Source organism: Carassius auratus, chromosome 27 (assembly GCF_003368295.1).
Source record: "Carassius auratus strain Wakin chromosome 27, ASM336829v1, whole genome shotgun sequence".
NCBI lineage: Eukaryota > Metazoa > Chordata > Actinopteri > Cypriniformes > Cyprinidae > Carassius > Carassius auratus.
In genome coordinates this window covers 26,668,838-26,685,830 of record NC_039269.1, presented here as the reverse complement: position 1 = coordinate 26,685,830, position 16,993 = coordinate 26,668,838, and the positions used below count along the sequence as shown (strand labels likewise).

The window sequence follows — 16,993 nt, the reverse complement described above, 5'->3', positions numbered from 1 at the left end:
TTTCAAATCAAATTTTCCCAAACAAATACCAATACTACAATTTTTAGTACTTGAAAGACAACCTTTTAAAGCTCTTAAAAGGTTGGTGAATATTAGCTGACGAACAATAGAAGCAGATGTGGACAGAGACACCACCTCAGAAACATCTGGATTTCAGATGAAGACGAGAACCTTTACATTCCACAAGCTGAAGCCATAAAACACACACAGACACAAGTGTACTCCGAGCATGTCATGATAAAACTATATTTATAAATAAAAAAAAGAAATCCCCTTAACATGGTACTTCAAAAATTCTCCCAATAAAATATTGCTGACAAACACTGAAAAATATATTCTCAGTAAAAACAAGTTCCATGAATAATGAAATATCTGCATGAGACATTTACTGAGAGTAAAAAATATTAAAAAGGGAAAAAAACTCCCAAATACGCACAAAAAAAGGGCAATAGAAATGTGGAAATGTTACATTTACGTCCTTGGTTGGACTACATTCACCTTGCATCCTCACACCCATATAGTGTTTTAACTAAATCCCATTCAATTATTGCTATTTCTCTCAAAATCTCTCTCTTTTTTTGTCCCATCGTTCCCTTTTCTCCAACAGCACATTTCCCAAATATTTTGAGGTGATATTCGTAAGCATGAATTGTTTCCTTATGCTTTAGTAGACTAATTTCTAAGACCTAAGTGATGTTGGGGCTCACCAGCTACTGCATTTTAGGTCAGCACTAATCCTAATTCTAATTGGCTGCACTAGTAGGCCACGTTTTTTTAAGGCAAAAAACTGTTTGGGCACTTCTGCTTGCAACGGTCACATGATGTCGACGAAGAACTCCCCGTTGGCTGTGTTGCAGGAGCGTCGGGAGCCCGTGAGTTCGGGGGGAATGCTGGCAAGGTGGCGGCCGGACGGTGACCCCGGGCCGCCTCGTGCTGATCCCTGCTTCAGGCTGTAGCTGTGAGATCGTGAGCTGCGCACGCTGCCCTCGGTGGGCGGCACCGAGCGCTCGCTGGGGGCTCTGTCTCTGCGGAAGTCAAAGTCATGAGTGTCGCCCATTTCGCTTCCTCCTCCTAACCTGAAGTCTCCAGCTGCGGTTTTCCCCTCCGTCCTGCTCCAGCTGCAGTTTGAACCGCTGCTCCCTACGGACAGTAATGTTAACATGAGTGAGCTGCTGTTTGAGATTGTGAGCATTAAGGCTAACCGTTGAGGCTTGGTGGACCAAAATGTTATTAGTCACTTAGTGCAATAAAAAAAAAAAATTGCTTGCGCTCACTGTTGTAAAACAGAAGCAGCTTTTTTTTAAATGGATGTGCTTTTTATTAAACTTCTCAAGGACCGATGCAATGAAACATGTTTTTGATACACCTCCGACTGTCTTATACACCTAAGATGACAATGATAATTTATGGCTTAATTTTAATTTTTGGATAAAATAACCCTTTAAACTGATCCCCAGGTATTCATTTTGGTATTAAGACATGTATAGCTTAATATAACATAAATGATGTCTCTTATTGAAATATGTAATAGAAAACCCATGAAAGATGTATGTTATTTTTAAAAAATCAACATCGTTTTTACACTGTGGGGGGCGCCATTATTTTATGTGCACAGTACATTCTGCGTTGATGATGTCAAATGATTGCACTCAGCGAGCTCCTAGCGCTTTTTATCGTGACAAGAAAATAAAATACTGATATGATACCACATTGTGTGGCTTTGGGTTGTAATTTTCAGTCCAAGGGGGAAAAGTCGATGGCACGGCATTTGGTTTAAGCCTATACTTAAGCTCTTTCAGTAGCTGTAGTCATCATATCAGTATTTTATTTTCCGAGTTGTCTATTCCGACTTGTGTTGCGGTAAAAACATCAACAGATAGCGGCAGTAGCTCACAGAGTTTTTTTTAATATATATATATATATATATATATATATATATATAACATACATCTTTCACAGGTTTTCTATTACATAAAAGAGATATCATTTATGGTATATTAAGCTATACTTGTCTTAATACCTGGTGATCCCTTTAACCAAGAGAAATGTGTGCAATTCAAGTGTGTGTGCGGAGTGTGTTAGATGGAGGCGCCGGTGCGGTCACTTTCTCTTAAAATACAACGTCATTTTTGCTCATACAGATAAGAGTAATATATCTTTCGAATCTGTAAAGACTCAACATTTAGGTGTTACTTTTGTAAAACAATGAAAGCAAACAGGATTCGCTTTCTGCCGTCTCGGTCTCTGTGAACTTAAGCGTGAAACTCTGTAACTGTGTGTATCCTTGCTTTACAGACATGAAAAATATATCTATGGACCAAGAAATGTCTACTTTAAATGAACCAATTAAAAAGGAAAACAAATATTATGTCATCCATATGGAACATGCATACAGGCTCATCGTCTACTGCAGAGTTGACGAATCAGTGTCGCTGACTTCATCTCTTAAATCGAAAACAAAGAAAGCACAAGTTTTTAAAAAAAATATTAAAATGTTAATGCAGCCATCTTGCAGTTTTTCCACTGATACATTCACAATCCTTACTTCTGCCGGTGTGCTGAGGCAAGCTTTCTGCATGTGCAAGTGTTTATTAGGCTAGGCAATTAAAGGGATACTCCAACCCAAAATGAAAACTGTCGTCATTATTCACTCGTCGTTCCATACCCGGAAAAGCTTTGTTCGTCTTCACAACACAATTTAAGATATTTTGGATGAAAAACGGTAAAATACACTGTCAAGGTCCAGGAAAAACATGAAAAAGCATTATCAGAATAGTCCATCTGCCATCAGTGATTCAACCATAATGTTATGAAGCAATACTTTTTGTACATAAAGAAAACAAAAATAATGACTTTATTCTAGGGCTGTGCAAAAAATCAAATGCGATTTTCATACACATCTCATCAGTAAAGATGCTCCTGTGATTAGAAGTATATCTCCAGCATGTGCATTCAGATCAGGGTTGCCAGGTTTTCACAACAAATCCTGCCCAGTTGCTTGTTAAAACTAGTCCAAAACTAGCCCAATCGCGTTTTTCCGGGAGGTTCCCTGATAAAAATTGCTTCCCGGGGTTAAAATATGAATTTTTTGGAAGGGTTTCCCCCGGATAAAAAACGCATTTTAGGGGCTAAACATCACGTTATTGGTATTGGGGTTGCTTGATGAAAAACAACCGCAGACTTGGCAACACTGGTTCAGGTGGAGCGGCAGTTACTGCACAGAGCCGTAGTCTACCGACAACTAACACAAAACCGCTTTTAAAATCGACAAAGAATCACCTGCGATTTTAACATCGATTTTGTGTAGATTGTCAGTGAATTGCGGCTCGGTGTAGTAAATGCCAATCGGTGTTGCCAAGTCTGTGGTTGATTTTCTTGTCCGCGGGTCAAAGCGGACATGAAAGGATGCTTTTCACACTTTCCTGGACCTTGTGAGTGTAACTTACTTGGCAGTCTATGGGACAGTCACAAGCCTCCCGGTTTTCATCCACAATATCTTAAATTGAGTTTCGAAGATAAACAAGGCTTTTATAGGTTTGGAACGACAAGTGATTAATGAAAAAAAAAATTTGGGGGTGGAGTATCCCTTTAAAGGTGCTTTATAATGAATTAAATTGTTTATTAATAAATGTGCTCAACTAGTCAACTAATGCTTACAATGAACGACTACTAATCGACCAGAAAACTCTTTGTGATTTGAGGCGACTCACCTTCGCTGTGCTGGCTGCCTGCGCTGCCTCCACCCGCTTCAGAGAAGCTGTGAGCTGCATCCGGGAGCGAATGGGCTGCTGGGTACTGATAGGGGAACGCAGCGGGCCAGGGAGCTTCAGTGGGGTGAAGCAATGGAGCAAGAGTGTCCTGATCAGACGCCCCGCTGGAGCCGTCATGGTCTTGCAGAGAGAGATGGGCCATGTCTACAATAAAACCCAGCCATGTTGATAAGAGGGACAGCACAATGTAAAACAATGTACAGTGACTAATGTTAATTACGTTAACGAAAACTATGATGAAAAATATTCGTTGATGACCGTTTTTCAAGTTGTTATGACACTGACATCATTAGAAAATGTAACTACAATGTACAAATGTAGAAAATGTAATTAAAATAACTCGAAATACCCGAAATTACTCTGTATTTTCTCAAACCAAATACAAAAATGTCAACCTCCAACTAAAACTGGATTAAAGCTCCCGGACTTTAAACTTGACTGAACAAAAAAAAACAAAAAAAACAGGAAAGCTTGACTAAATATGTTAAAAACCAAAAAAGACATCTGAAAAGGGACTAAAACAAAATATAAAACCAGCTGACAAAATGAACACTAACAGTGATAAAGATGACTAGACTTTCACTGGGACAAATTAAGTATTAGCCTCTGGTGAGCTAGAAATATAATTTTCCCTTGTACGGACACGACTACACTAAATATAGCACTGGAATATTTATACAACTACATAAACAATCATATACTGAACAACTGGAATAACTCAAACTCAAATTCTCTTACTAGTGCACAATGAAAGAATGCAGTAGGTTTATTTAAATGTAAAATGGACCAGTACCAATTGTAAACTCTGTAAATCCTTAGTGTTAACGAATAAGCTGGAAAATTACAGTTCTGTCATATATATATTTACAATGTTCTTCTGAACTGAAGTGACTCTTTCTTCTGTGAAGCACAACAGGAGATGTTTGGGAGAATCTCAGAGCTGCTCTCTTACAAACAATGAATGCATACAGAAGCTATTAATCCGTATGACTTTCACACTGGCCTTCGTCGACGCTAGTTCCCTGATGTCGGTTTAGTGCGTCTAGGCCTTAAGTGGGCAGTTCTAGAAATAAGCTAAATATGATGGCTTTGTGAGAGGATTGAAAATTAAAGCCATACCTCTCAAATGGCAAATCAAGTGTTGCATGTTACAAAGCACAGGACAGCTTTTTGGTAAAAGTACTTACTGCCAGAGAGATCTCCAAAGATGTAGTAGCACTGCTCTGAGAAGGTGATCTTGTTGACTGTGTGGCGGATGAAGCCGGCTTTCAAAAGGTTGCTGGCGTACTTTCGTGCTTCACGGCGATCTGCAAACCCCTCCACGTGATGAAACAACCAGTCAACCACATCAGAGCCTGTAAGACAACATATGCACCAATTATATACAGCAACCCAATCATTCCCTAGTGTGATGTCTGACAGTGTAACAAATTATCTAAATTATAAAAAAAATTAATGAATGGGTGGCTAGGTTCTATCCATCAGTTATTGACTGGATTTCGGATTTGAACTTGCAATGGACTACTGTAAATGACTGGAGAAGTCTGGCATATGTCTTTCACTGCAAGAGCAGAGTTATGAAATCAAAAACAAATATGTATACATGGATGGATCAATAAGATCAATAAACATGCATTTAAAAATAAAAAACGATGAATTTTAATTTCATGCCGATTTTACACAGCTCTCTGTATCTCTGTAATACCTCACAATGGCATATTTTCCATCCATGCAATAATCAACAACAATCCCTCTGCTCCAGCAGCATGTCATTCAAATAAGATCACAGCAATTACCGTATTTTTCGGACTATAAGTCGCTCATGAGTATGTCGCATCAGTCCAAAAATACGTCGTGATGAGGTAAAAAACATATATAAGTCACACTGGACTATAAGTCGCATTTATTTACACCCAAGAACCAAGAGAAAACATTACCGTCTACAGCCGCAAGAGGGCGCTCTATGTTTTCAGTTTAGACTACAGGAGCAGTGAGCAGCATATAGCGCCCTCTGGTGGCTGGAGATGGTAATGTTTTATCTTGGTTAATTTCTCTTGGTTCATGTCAAATGAATTTTGATAAATAAGTTGCACCCGACTATAAGTCGCAGGACCAGCCAAACTATGAAAAAAAGTGTGACTTATAGTCTGGAAAATACAGTAGCGAACTGTGATCGAAATATCCAATCGATTCTTAAATGGACACAATCCACATTCTTTCTCATTCTTCATTTGTTCACACAGATAAACATTTCAAGTAGGGATGTTGACTAAGATAATAAACAAGTCAAATTCTAAATGTTAACTGATGCAAAGTGTCGTTTAAAAACACCGTCAGTAATTTTAAGCACTAAAAAGTGTGTCTTGACCTATAAAAGCATTGGCTATAGTGATCTTCAGCCACATTCGGTCTCGAACTTCCAGTCCTGAGTCTGGACAGGCCATCGCTTTTGCAACTGTTGCCATGTCGCTGTGGACGGACAGGTGGTAGTCATCAAATCCTGCGAGAACAACAACACACAGTTTACAAGAGCACAATACACAAAGCATCTGCCTGGCTGCGAGAAACCAGGACCTCCCATGTTCCACACCCAATATCTAAATATGACTCAAGTCCTCTCAATATAAGTCACTAGGGCTATTTTTTTTTACCTGTTTTGTCATTTGCCAGGTCTACTAATAAGTCTGATCACTTAGAAAATGAATGGAACAACTTTCCTTAACAAGCCCCATGATTTAAGAAAAACCTAAAGCATGATCTATAAGCATTTGTGAAATATTTCTACTGTGAGCGGTTTGACAGTTTTTCATTTTCTGTCACTCCACCTGAGCATTTTAAATATTTATAACTAAGCATGTTTCCTACAAATGACTGGTTCTCCATATGTAAAAATCTTTAAGCATTATTGTCCATAACACAAACTGTTGTGGGATGAAGTTAGGGGTCAAAATTTAGCCATAGCAAGATTTTCAATTGTGTGGCATAACGTGGCAACATGAGTGAAGAGAGATATCTTACGCTCTGTTTCTGGGATGGAGCTGGAGATGGAAGAGCTGGTGGAGGTGACGGTGCTCATTGAAGGACTCATGCCGTAGGGAGGATAGACGCCCGTCATGGCTGCCGTATGGGACACCCAGGCTGCAGGGTCAATGGGCCGGATGGGCTCACCTGGGACAGAAGACGAACAGTACTCAACAAAGCAGTAAAGAACAGGTGAGTTTGAGTTTTCACCACAACACATTTACAAGGCTTCTTTAAAAATCAAGATGAACGATGACCGAGAATGATCTAAACCCTGTTGTTCAAACTGACACAGTATATTATTCAGTGGTTCTTTGCAGCACTTTAGGTTCTTCTTATAAAGAAACATTTCTTAACATTAAAAAAAGACATTGAGATACATCACTTCAAATCTTGTACTTTAATGTACCATTCAAATCTGTGTTTGGAGAGCTTTATCAGAGAAATATAACATCATATGATTTCACTATATGTGCACAATACCTTACAATTTGATGTTTTTGAAAAAAGGTCTCTAATGCTCAACAAGGCTGCATATATATATATATATACACCGGTAATCAAAAATACAGTAAAACCAGTACTATTCTGAAATATTATTACACTTTTCTATCTGAATGTATTTTCAGAATTTATTCTTGTGATGCAAAGCTGAATTTTCAGCATCATTCCTCCAGTGTTCGTTGTCACACGATCCTTCAGAAATCAGTCTAATATACCGATTTGCAGCTCAAGAAACATTATTATTATTATTATAAATGTTGAAAACATTTATACGGTTGAATTTTTTTTTTTATCAAATAGAAAGTTAGATATATTTTGTGACATTAGTATATAATAATCTATTCCTTTCTCAAAAAAAAAAAAAAAAAAAAAAACTTACCATCTCTGCTGATGACAGTTTATCTTATGTTGCATTTCTGTGTAAATGATTGTGTGAGAAGGAAAAAAATGAACACTCACTCCTTGGCAAAGCAAAGCAACTGTTTGGGTTTGGGTCCCAGCATTTGGCCACAGTAAGCGACACGGGTCTGCAAAAAAAATAAATGGGTGCAGCTGTTAACACACTTTTGCTGATAAGCTAAACACATCCCATATAGCTTGACTGTTTTGTAATGTGACTCACCCAGGCTTATGCACGATCTCCCTCAGCACTCGTACAGCATCATCATTGCACATGTTCTCAAAGTTGATGTCATTCACCTGTGAGAAAAAACAGAAATCTGCACTGCTGCAACCAGAGTCTGTGTCAGATTCCGATCTTGAAACACGTCCCTATCCAGTCCTCACCTGCAGCAGCATGTCCCCGGGCTCGATCCGCCCATCGGCCGCCACCGCTCCACCCTTCATTATAGAGCCGATGTAGATGCCTCCATCACCGCGCTCGTTACTCTGACCAACAATACTGATGCCCAGGAAGTTATACTTCTCTAAATGAGTTAAACCAAGAGAGACTTATAGCAGCATAGTTCTTATATCAGAGTCTTCGGGCAGAAAACGAATCATACATGCCCTTAACAATTTAATTATACAGAACCAATTTAATTAAAGCAATAAGGCACTCACGGCTGTATTTTATTGTTCATATAATCAGGGTTTATTTAAAAAGCAACAAAAGCACTCACCCATATTTAAAGTGACAGTGATGATATTCAACGACATAGTGGAGTCAGTGATGCTACTGAAAGATGAAGACTGAAGAAAGACAGACACATTCAGGATGTTTTCTTGATCGTATTAGACACTTAAGAGCTCTGTCTGCTGTCTCACCCTCTCCATTTGCTGGGCTTTGGGTTTGCGTCTCCGCCGGCGGTGTCGTCTCATCAGCCTGGACGAGCCGCTTTGCTCCGTAACACTGCTGAAGCTGAAGAACGGATGGCACAATAGTGAGTACATGAACTTCCCATGAGAGTCACAGGCAATGTGAATCATTATTGATCACTAGGGATAGGAATCAGAAAGATTTAATAGAGATAGTTCACCCGAAACTGGAGATTGTGTCACCCTCGAAATGCCATAATATGAAGATATTTTCAATGAGATCTGAGAGACTTCTGTCACTCCTCTAAAAGATTTAACTCCCCCAAAACTCTGACGTTTCAGCAGTTTAAACCAACTTTTTTTTGAAAGTGAAAGTGACATACAGCCCATACTCAGAATTCGCGCTGTGCATTTAACCCATCCAAAAGTGTGCGCGCACACACACACACACACACACACACACACACACACACACACACACACACACACCCCCGGAGCAGTGGGCAGCCATTTATGCTGCGGCGCCCGGGGAGCAGTTGGGGGTTCAGTGCCTTGCTCAAGGGCACCTCAGTCGTGGTATTGCCGGCCCGAGACTCGAACCCACAACCTTAGGGTTAGGAGTCAAACTCTCTAACCACTAGGCCACAACTTCCCTCTTGGATGAGAAATGATTGATTTATGAAAAACAGATATAATGATGCTGCTGTTTTTCAACGGAGAGAGAAATAAAAATAAAAAATACAGAAGTTTGGAATGACATTAGAGTGAGAAAATGATGATCGAGTTTGTATTTTTGTATTTCTTTTTCCAAGTAATGACTTTCAGTACTTTTCAGGGAGCAGCCAATACATTTATATTAATGAAAATACTAAACCAATACCAAATACCAAAACAAATAAGGGGTGCATTGCACATTGAATTGTAATTGTGGTCACGATTTCTGCTTCTCTCAGCTTGCTAGGCATAACAGTCTGCGATATTTGCCCAAAGGTTGTTTATCCTGCAAAGGTTTCATTTTAATTTGGCATTATCTTGCATTGGTAACAAGCCTCCACAAGCTCTTATGGTTGCCAGATATCAAGAGTTTATATCTCCAAACAGAGATTTTCTCTTAAATTGTTACACACTCTAGATGACTGAAAAACCGCTGAGAACAGCTCAACAGCTAGTCTAAGTTCTTTCATCGGGCCATTTACGCTGTTTGCTGTGAAATGCGTTGACTTTCCCTTGATTTGAGCTTATCTGACATACAAATCAATACCCGTGATTATATTTCTGAGCAAAATAATCATGATTAACCATTATTGCGCAGCCCTATTCAATGCTCAAAACATTAAGGAAAATTTTAGCATTTCCTTATAATCGTTAACCAGCACCTCTCTTACCATAAAATGACCAACCCTATCAAACTGGGATTCCCAGGCCTATCAATAGCATTAACATACATTTATTTAAAACTATGATTACCCACACCTGCTTGTCAAACGGCTCAAGTCAGAGCTCTCACTAAACCACTGGGGCTCGCCGTGGTCGTAATCATATTGAGAAGGAACAAATGCTGTGAGACTCACCGGCTGGTGGAGCCGTCATCCGAGTCGAAACAGCTGCTTGATTCCAGTTCGCTGCTCATGAGGGAAGAACGGCTGTCACTGATCTCATAACCTCTGCCGCCCCGTGAGTAGCCATTCTGCCTTCCTCCTAGATCGATTACCACTGATGTTAATGCTTAGCTGTTCCAAATATTTAAATGTGAACCTTTTACTGATGGCATGGTAAGACATGCACAGTGAGATGAGAGTGTTGACACGCACCCGGGTGCTCATGGGAGTGTTTCCTGCGCGATCGGTCCCTCTCCCTCCTGTGGGACACGACAGAATCAGTCTCCGTCTCATCGTCCACACCATGCCGGCTGCCTGCAGCCTTGGGGCTGTGTGCAAGAGAAAGAGCACAGAAACAAAAGACCGTGAGAACACGCTCCTTGTTTTGAGTTTTACTGCCAACTTGTGATGTGATCTGATCATTTGTATAACACAGCAAAACAAGCGTACTGGAAGGACGGGGGTCTGGAGTCTCCAATGCCTTGGCTTCTCTCGTAAGACGGCGGCCGCTCGGACTGACTCTCTGCCACCGAGCATCCATCGGAGTTAGAGCCGTCTGATGACACCAGCTATCAACACACACACAGAAGCAATGATATGCAGTTCACAGTGACCTGAAGTGGTTATATGTGAATCAATACATGGTTGATATTATATTACAAAACCCAAATCTTCATATATAGCCTATAAAATGGTTCCAGATCCCAAGAGAACTTTGACTATGGTGGATCAAGCAACATTTAAAAACAGAGCAATAGAAAGGCAAATTAAAGTGATTCTAGTTTAAAACAAGACCTTGTTTTTGTATTCAATGTCATGTGGTGCAACCGTCAAGTAAAAATGTACACCCGATCATCATATTCTTCAGGATAAAAAGTATTTTTTACAAAATCATGAAATATTAATGTTCTTTTGGGGTGCTGCACCACATGACATTTTGCAACCTGAACTAACCTTGCCTTTGTCACTAAAAGCTCAAACTATCTGATATTATAAGAGGCTTTATAGACTTTGGCTACAAAATATTCATCCAATCACATCCCTCGGCCCGAGTGCTATGATAGGCTGCACTAGCTGCATGTCAACATATGTATTTGCATCCATCCGCACACACAGTTCATGCAAACATGATACACAAACAGTGCACGCTATTACAATAATTTAAAAACGTTTTACAAAATATCTATCTTTTTCAATATCATGGTTCTTGAATACTGCTTGGATCACTGGCTGCTCATCTAAACTTCCAGTCACGTTCATCTCTCCTCTTACTGGTGTGAGGAAATCGGAAAGCCATTTGTACTCAACCCAAAACTGCTTTGTTTAAATAGTAATATATTAATCGTGTGTCTGTTTGTGCGTGTGCTATCATTCAGAATGAAAAAGATGTTCTTTGTGGTTGCATGCCATTTAAATATAAACGAGTCGCTCATTAGATGAAGCTTATGCAGCATACCAAAGTCTTTGATTCGCTGCATCAGACAGAAGTGAACCTTAAGCAGGGATGACTGGCAGACTCTTTGAAAGATACAAACACAGCAGAGCCAGCACTCAAGAGAACCAGGAATGCACTGAATTAAAAGGCTGATCTATTATGCAAGAAACACCAGGAATTGGGAATTAAGATGCAGGACTAGATGGGATGTGTGCGTGTGTGTTTCTGTTCTCACCCAGCAAATCACACGGCCATTGTAACAGGGAAGTTTTGCATTGTCGTCTGTGATTTCCTCCTTGACCACCCTGCAGAGAAAAAAAATCAGAACAGACAGATAGGTCTTATTTTCCAACCACAGTCTGGGTGCGAACTGCAAAAAAGAAAGCTCAGCTTTAGAGATCCCCAGAGTGTCTGGCTGGGAATAAATTAGAATAACTAAAAGAGACAACGTCATTAGATGAAGGAAAGGACGGTTTGGATCAGAAACGCATAATAAATCAGATAACCATGCACACACACGAGCTCACAGAACACACAAAGGACTGAACGCAGGGAGACTCCAGAAGATAAGATCCTAAACTCATGAATCCAGAATGAAGATATTTCAGCTCTACAATGTATCGCTAGAAAGTAGAGTTTGCAGATCTGTATGAAAAGCCCTGTTTGTTCAAATGCACAAGCTTACAGCATTTACAACCAAAGAGATTGTAACATGACACTCTGAAACAGATCATTTAGATTCCACTATCAGTTTGTAAAACATACAACAAAAATTTATATAAATTCCTACAAGGCAAACAATAAATTTAGGTTTCCCACTCTTTAAGACATTTACATTTACATGTACCAATGCTTAAAAATTAAATTATCCTGTGGTGTGGTCAAAAGCACAAATATTCCATGCTTGCTCTGAATTATCATGTACATTATTGTGCAAAAAATTTTTTTTGTTTTTTTGGATAGAAATTAATACTTTAATTTACATTTAGTCATTTTGCAGACACTTTTATCAAAAGCGACTTAAAATTGGGGGATACATAAAGCCTCTTAAAGAGGCAAACCGACACAGTGCTTGTAATATCAAGTTTTAGACATTGTTCAAATAAGTACAAGCTAAAAAGAAGGAATAAATAAAGATAAATTATTATTAAAAAAAATGTATGATGAAGTCAAGTAGCTTCGAAAGAGATTCGTTTGTTTTTTAGCTGTTGCTTGGAAAAAAAAAACTTTAATTTAGCGAGGATGCATTAAACTGAAAGTAACAAAAAGGATTTTTACACTGACACAAAATATTTCTATTTCACTGTTGAACTATTTCACTTTTGAACTTTCTACTTATACAAGAAATCCTGGAGAAAAAACAAATATATACACACACACACACACACATGCACACTGATAATAATCATAAGCACCAAATCATCATATTAGAATGATTTCTGAAGGATCAAGTGACACTGAAGACTGGAGTAATGATGCTGAACATTCAGATCTGCATCACAGAAACAAATTACTTATGAATGTATTAAATTAGACAACACCTATTCTGACTGTTTTTACTAATTCTTTGATCAAAGAAATGCAGCCGTGGTGAGAATAAGATAACTTTTTATGAACGTAAACAAATCTTACTGACCCAAAATAATATGTACTATAGTTTATGTTTATTATAATCAATATGTATAGTTGGATCATGCACTATAGTATGTCAACTTTCCAAAAGTGAAAGGTCTTCACCAAGGGACAAGTCAAAATTATTTACTGTGGTATTTAAAACCATGCTACAGTTGCTTAATATTTTAAAACCAGAGTATTTTGTTATTCTACACTACCTGTTTGATGTGCACGCAGCAAAAAAAACAGAAAAAAAACCCTAATCCAATAACGGCATTTAAAAATGTGTAAAAAGACTCTTTGTTGTGTTGACAGACATGTAAAACATCAATAGAGAAAGATTCAATTGAGCTATTCATTTCCATTTGGCAGAAATCTGAGACTGCCCCTTCAACGACGAATGTCTTTAAGCTTTTAATGAACTTTTTTGAAGGGGAGTGGAACGGGACGATCAAACTACGACATATTTCACTTGGGAAGGTTGTAAAGCTGCCAGCGCTGAAGCGATCAGGGCATTCCAGTCACTGCCTGCAGTTGTTCCAAGTCAACATTCTTGGGCCTAATGCAACGGACAGACAAGACAAGAACACTAGCCAGTGCTTCCAATCAGACTTATTCACAAGCTTGGGGTTATTTATAACGCACCTTTAAACCAGAAAACAAATATGAATCCAAGTTTCACAACATTTCCAGTTACTTCAATCAATGTACAAGTAACTATTGGCCCGTCAAGCACAACATATTGTAATAATGCAAAAAATAATAAAGAAAAAGCTCTAAAAAGTCAATCTCAAAGTCAATTCGTTTTCATGACCTTTCGAAATAGTCATGATGATTGACAAATGATTTCTTATTTTATTAATAATTTAATCTAGAGATATTGCTGGGAAGATTTTAATGAATCTATTTGATGAATGATCACACTGTAATATATGAAATACACACTATCTCCAATAAGACATTCCAAACACTACCTTGCAAGCAAGAATTTCCTCTTTACAAGCACTCAAGAGGAGTAATATCCAATTTATTATATGTTTAATCTCCATAATGTACCACACATTAAAATCCCGATACTTCCAGGTTTTCCATGACCTGGCAAACAATTAATTGCATACATAATAAACGTTTTTGTTTACATAATATATGCATGTGTGCTGCATATATATTATATGTATTTAAGAAAAATATGTTACATTTATATATTAAATATATTTATATATTATATAAAATATAAAAAATATATAAAATATATAAAATATATATACACACACTTGTAAATATTTAAAAATATATATTCTACATGTGTGTGTATTTAAATAAACATAATAACTATACACTGTAGGCTACACACACATATATAAATGCAAACAAAAACTTTTATTTTGAATGCGATTAATCGTTTGACAGCACTGCCCTGGTCTACTTAACCAAATATACAAAGCATGCTTTTAAATGCCTAATCAATGCCTCAATGCGTCCAAAATTCCATAGAAACGCACCTCGAATGTTTTTTTTTTGGGGGGGGGGCATATGGCCGTTGAACGGCGCATGCGCACTGCACATTCAAATCTATTCTACTGTACTTCTGTGCTTTTGAATCGAGGTGGAACATTCCTCAAAGATTTGGCTAAACGGTTTAGTTTCGGCGATACTCGCGGAGGTGCTTTGTAAAAAAAAAAAAAAAAAAAAAACTTTACGAACACAATATCTGAACATAACAAGAATAAAGAAACCCCAAAACCAAGAATGCTTTTTGTGTAGCCATGGCAATTTAGACTGACGCTGAAGAACATTCAAGAAGAAAGGATCCTAAACTACTCCCTCCTGTATTACTTTGACTGCGGTCACCAACCATCCACTAACTAACTAACTGCTCCCAAAACTCGTACCGACAGGCCAAAAGCCATATTTGAGGGTAATCCAGCCTTAAAATGGATGCCGTCGACAATTGAACAGGACCTAACATTCACCCCTGCTGAACCCCTAACACAAACAGTGTTCATTTGACTCCTTTCACACACACTTGTGACCAACACAACTAATAAAATACATTACAACAGCCTCTGAAAAATCACGGCTGTTGATCCACGATCCAAACAAGGAGTTAAATTGTGCGAAGACCCCGAGAAATAGACGCAGAAGTGCGAAGAAAGCGAATGTACGGCAGGCTCACCCGAAGTCATCGTCCATAGATTTAAAGAAAAACTTGAAGTTTGGTTTCTTGAGAGCGTTTTTCAGGTCCAAAAGGGTGACCCTCTCGGCAGGGATGGGCAGTTTGACCAGGTATGGAGTTTCCTGGTCGTCGAGATGGTATATTACTTTTGTCTCCCCCATTGCAGACCGCTGGGGAGAAGTGTATGGGGGTCATCCAGCTCAGGGGCTCCTCTGATGCCCCTCCACAGTGCGCTTTTGCTCGCTTCCACCCGCCAGTTGACTTTTTTGTTAATCCAGTCCTTTCTTCCTTGCCTTCCTCTGGAGTTCCCAGGAATCTTCTATATCAGCGCGATTATTCCATGAGCTGAGGGGTTTGAAAGGCGATTAATGACCCATATACTCTTATTTCACGGCGTTCCGCATGTTGAGAAAGGAGTATAGTGCGTGAGATGCGTGATAACGACGCTTATTTTAGTCAGGAATGCCGTGTCTTCTCGGAGAGCTTCCCCGTGCTCTCCTTCCAGAGGGTTTTGTATTGCTTTCATTGACGCCGAATGCCCGGGGTCACGCGCTCCCTCTAGCGGAGAGGCGTGGTGGGTGTCAACAAAAAGTTAGTTGGGGTCATTCCATCTGGAGAGTGGGGTAAACTGGGCCGCGCACCTACTTTGTCCTCTAGGCATGGAGAACATGTGTCTAAATATATGTCTAATATCAACTAGAATCACATACACTAACACTTCTGAAAAAAAAGGTGAATAAACTCTGTCATGTCCAGAGAAGTCATGAAGTACATATGAATTATCTAAATTCAAACACAATAACTGTTTAAGTAATAGTTATAATTTAAGTGGTTACCATTCTAAAATCTTATCATACGTACCATTACGCTTTACTATAATATATTTACAAAAAAGCAGAGATTTATATTTCTTAAAATATTTAAATATGTGTGTGCGCGCGCTTGTGTTTTGGTTTTCTAATAGCCAGATAAAACATTTATAAAATCCTTTAGCGAAACTAAAAGAAAACCTAAGACATTATTATTGCATGTAATTGCTAAATTTTAGTGAACAGTGCTGGGTGGATTACTTACAACTGTAGTCAGTTACTGATTACAAATTGATGAAAACTGTAGTCAGTAGATTACTCAATTTAGGTAATGCATTTTGACTATTACATTTCTTTTAGATTACTTGTGACCTAACATTTGCATAGGATTATTGCTATTAATGAGTAATCAAATATATTTAAAAGAAAATTGTGAAATGCATTAAACATGACATTACATAAAGGTTTAAAAATAACTGCATTTGGAATATGAGCATTTTAAAATGTAACAGAATCTAATTACAAGTGCTACATGTTTGGAATCTGACTGCGTGATTCAGATTAAACGTAATCAGTTACTACCCAGCGCTGTTAGTGAAATATGAAAAGTAACAAACGTAATGAATTTTGTTTTAATAAAAACAAAATATATTAAAAGCTAGCATTTTTTTATATATTTTATATTCTCTCTTTATTTGTTTTTAAATGTTTCCTTAGTACCCATCTGAACAATCTACCACATCTTAATGAAACCATTTGTATCTCTTGATAAAACTAAACCTGAATATAAATCACATTAAAGTAGGTTA

General features: G+C 38.3%; 1 protein-coding gene across 1 annotated transcript; it reads right to left on the bottom strand.

Annotated features, from left to right (window-relative positions):
• Window positions 1-222: 222 nt before the first annotated feature.
• Window positions 223-15,926, bottom strand: dvl3a (dishevelled segment polarity protein 3a). The gene is made up of 15 exons (XM_026206925.1): window positions 15,376-15,926; window positions 11,821-11,890; window positions 10,601-10,719; window positions 10,364-10,479; window positions 10,124-10,250; window positions 8,562-8,655; window positions 8,417-8,486; window positions 8,082-8,221; window positions 7,918-7,994; window positions 7,755-7,822; window positions 6,789-6,938; window positions 6,139-6,270; window positions 4,958-5,125; window positions 3,711-3,914; window positions 223-1,140 (listed from the first exon to the last, which is right to left on the bottom strand). The coding sequence occupies exons 1-15, from the start codon at window positions 15,534-15,536 to the stop codon at window positions 815-817; spliced, it is 2,022 nt and encodes a 673-aa protein (XP_026062710.1). The 5' UTR covers window positions 15,537-15,926; the 3' UTR covers window positions 223-814.
• Between the last annotated feature and the right edge of the window lie 1,067 nt (window positions 15,927-16,993).

Coding starts and splice junctions, on each gene's coding strand:
- dvl3a (XM_026206925.1), bottom strand. CDS start 15,536: ATGGGGGAGACAAAAGTAATATACCATCTCGACGACCAGGAAACTCCA. Junction 10,720..11,820: donor ATGGCCGTGTGATTTGCTGG/GTGAGAACAGAA, acceptor GTGTGTTGATAG/CTGGTGTCATCAGACGGCTC. Junction 5,126..6,138: donor TATAGCCAATGCTTTTATAG/GTCAAGACACAC, acceptor GTTGTCTTACAG/GCTCTGATGTGGTTGACTGG.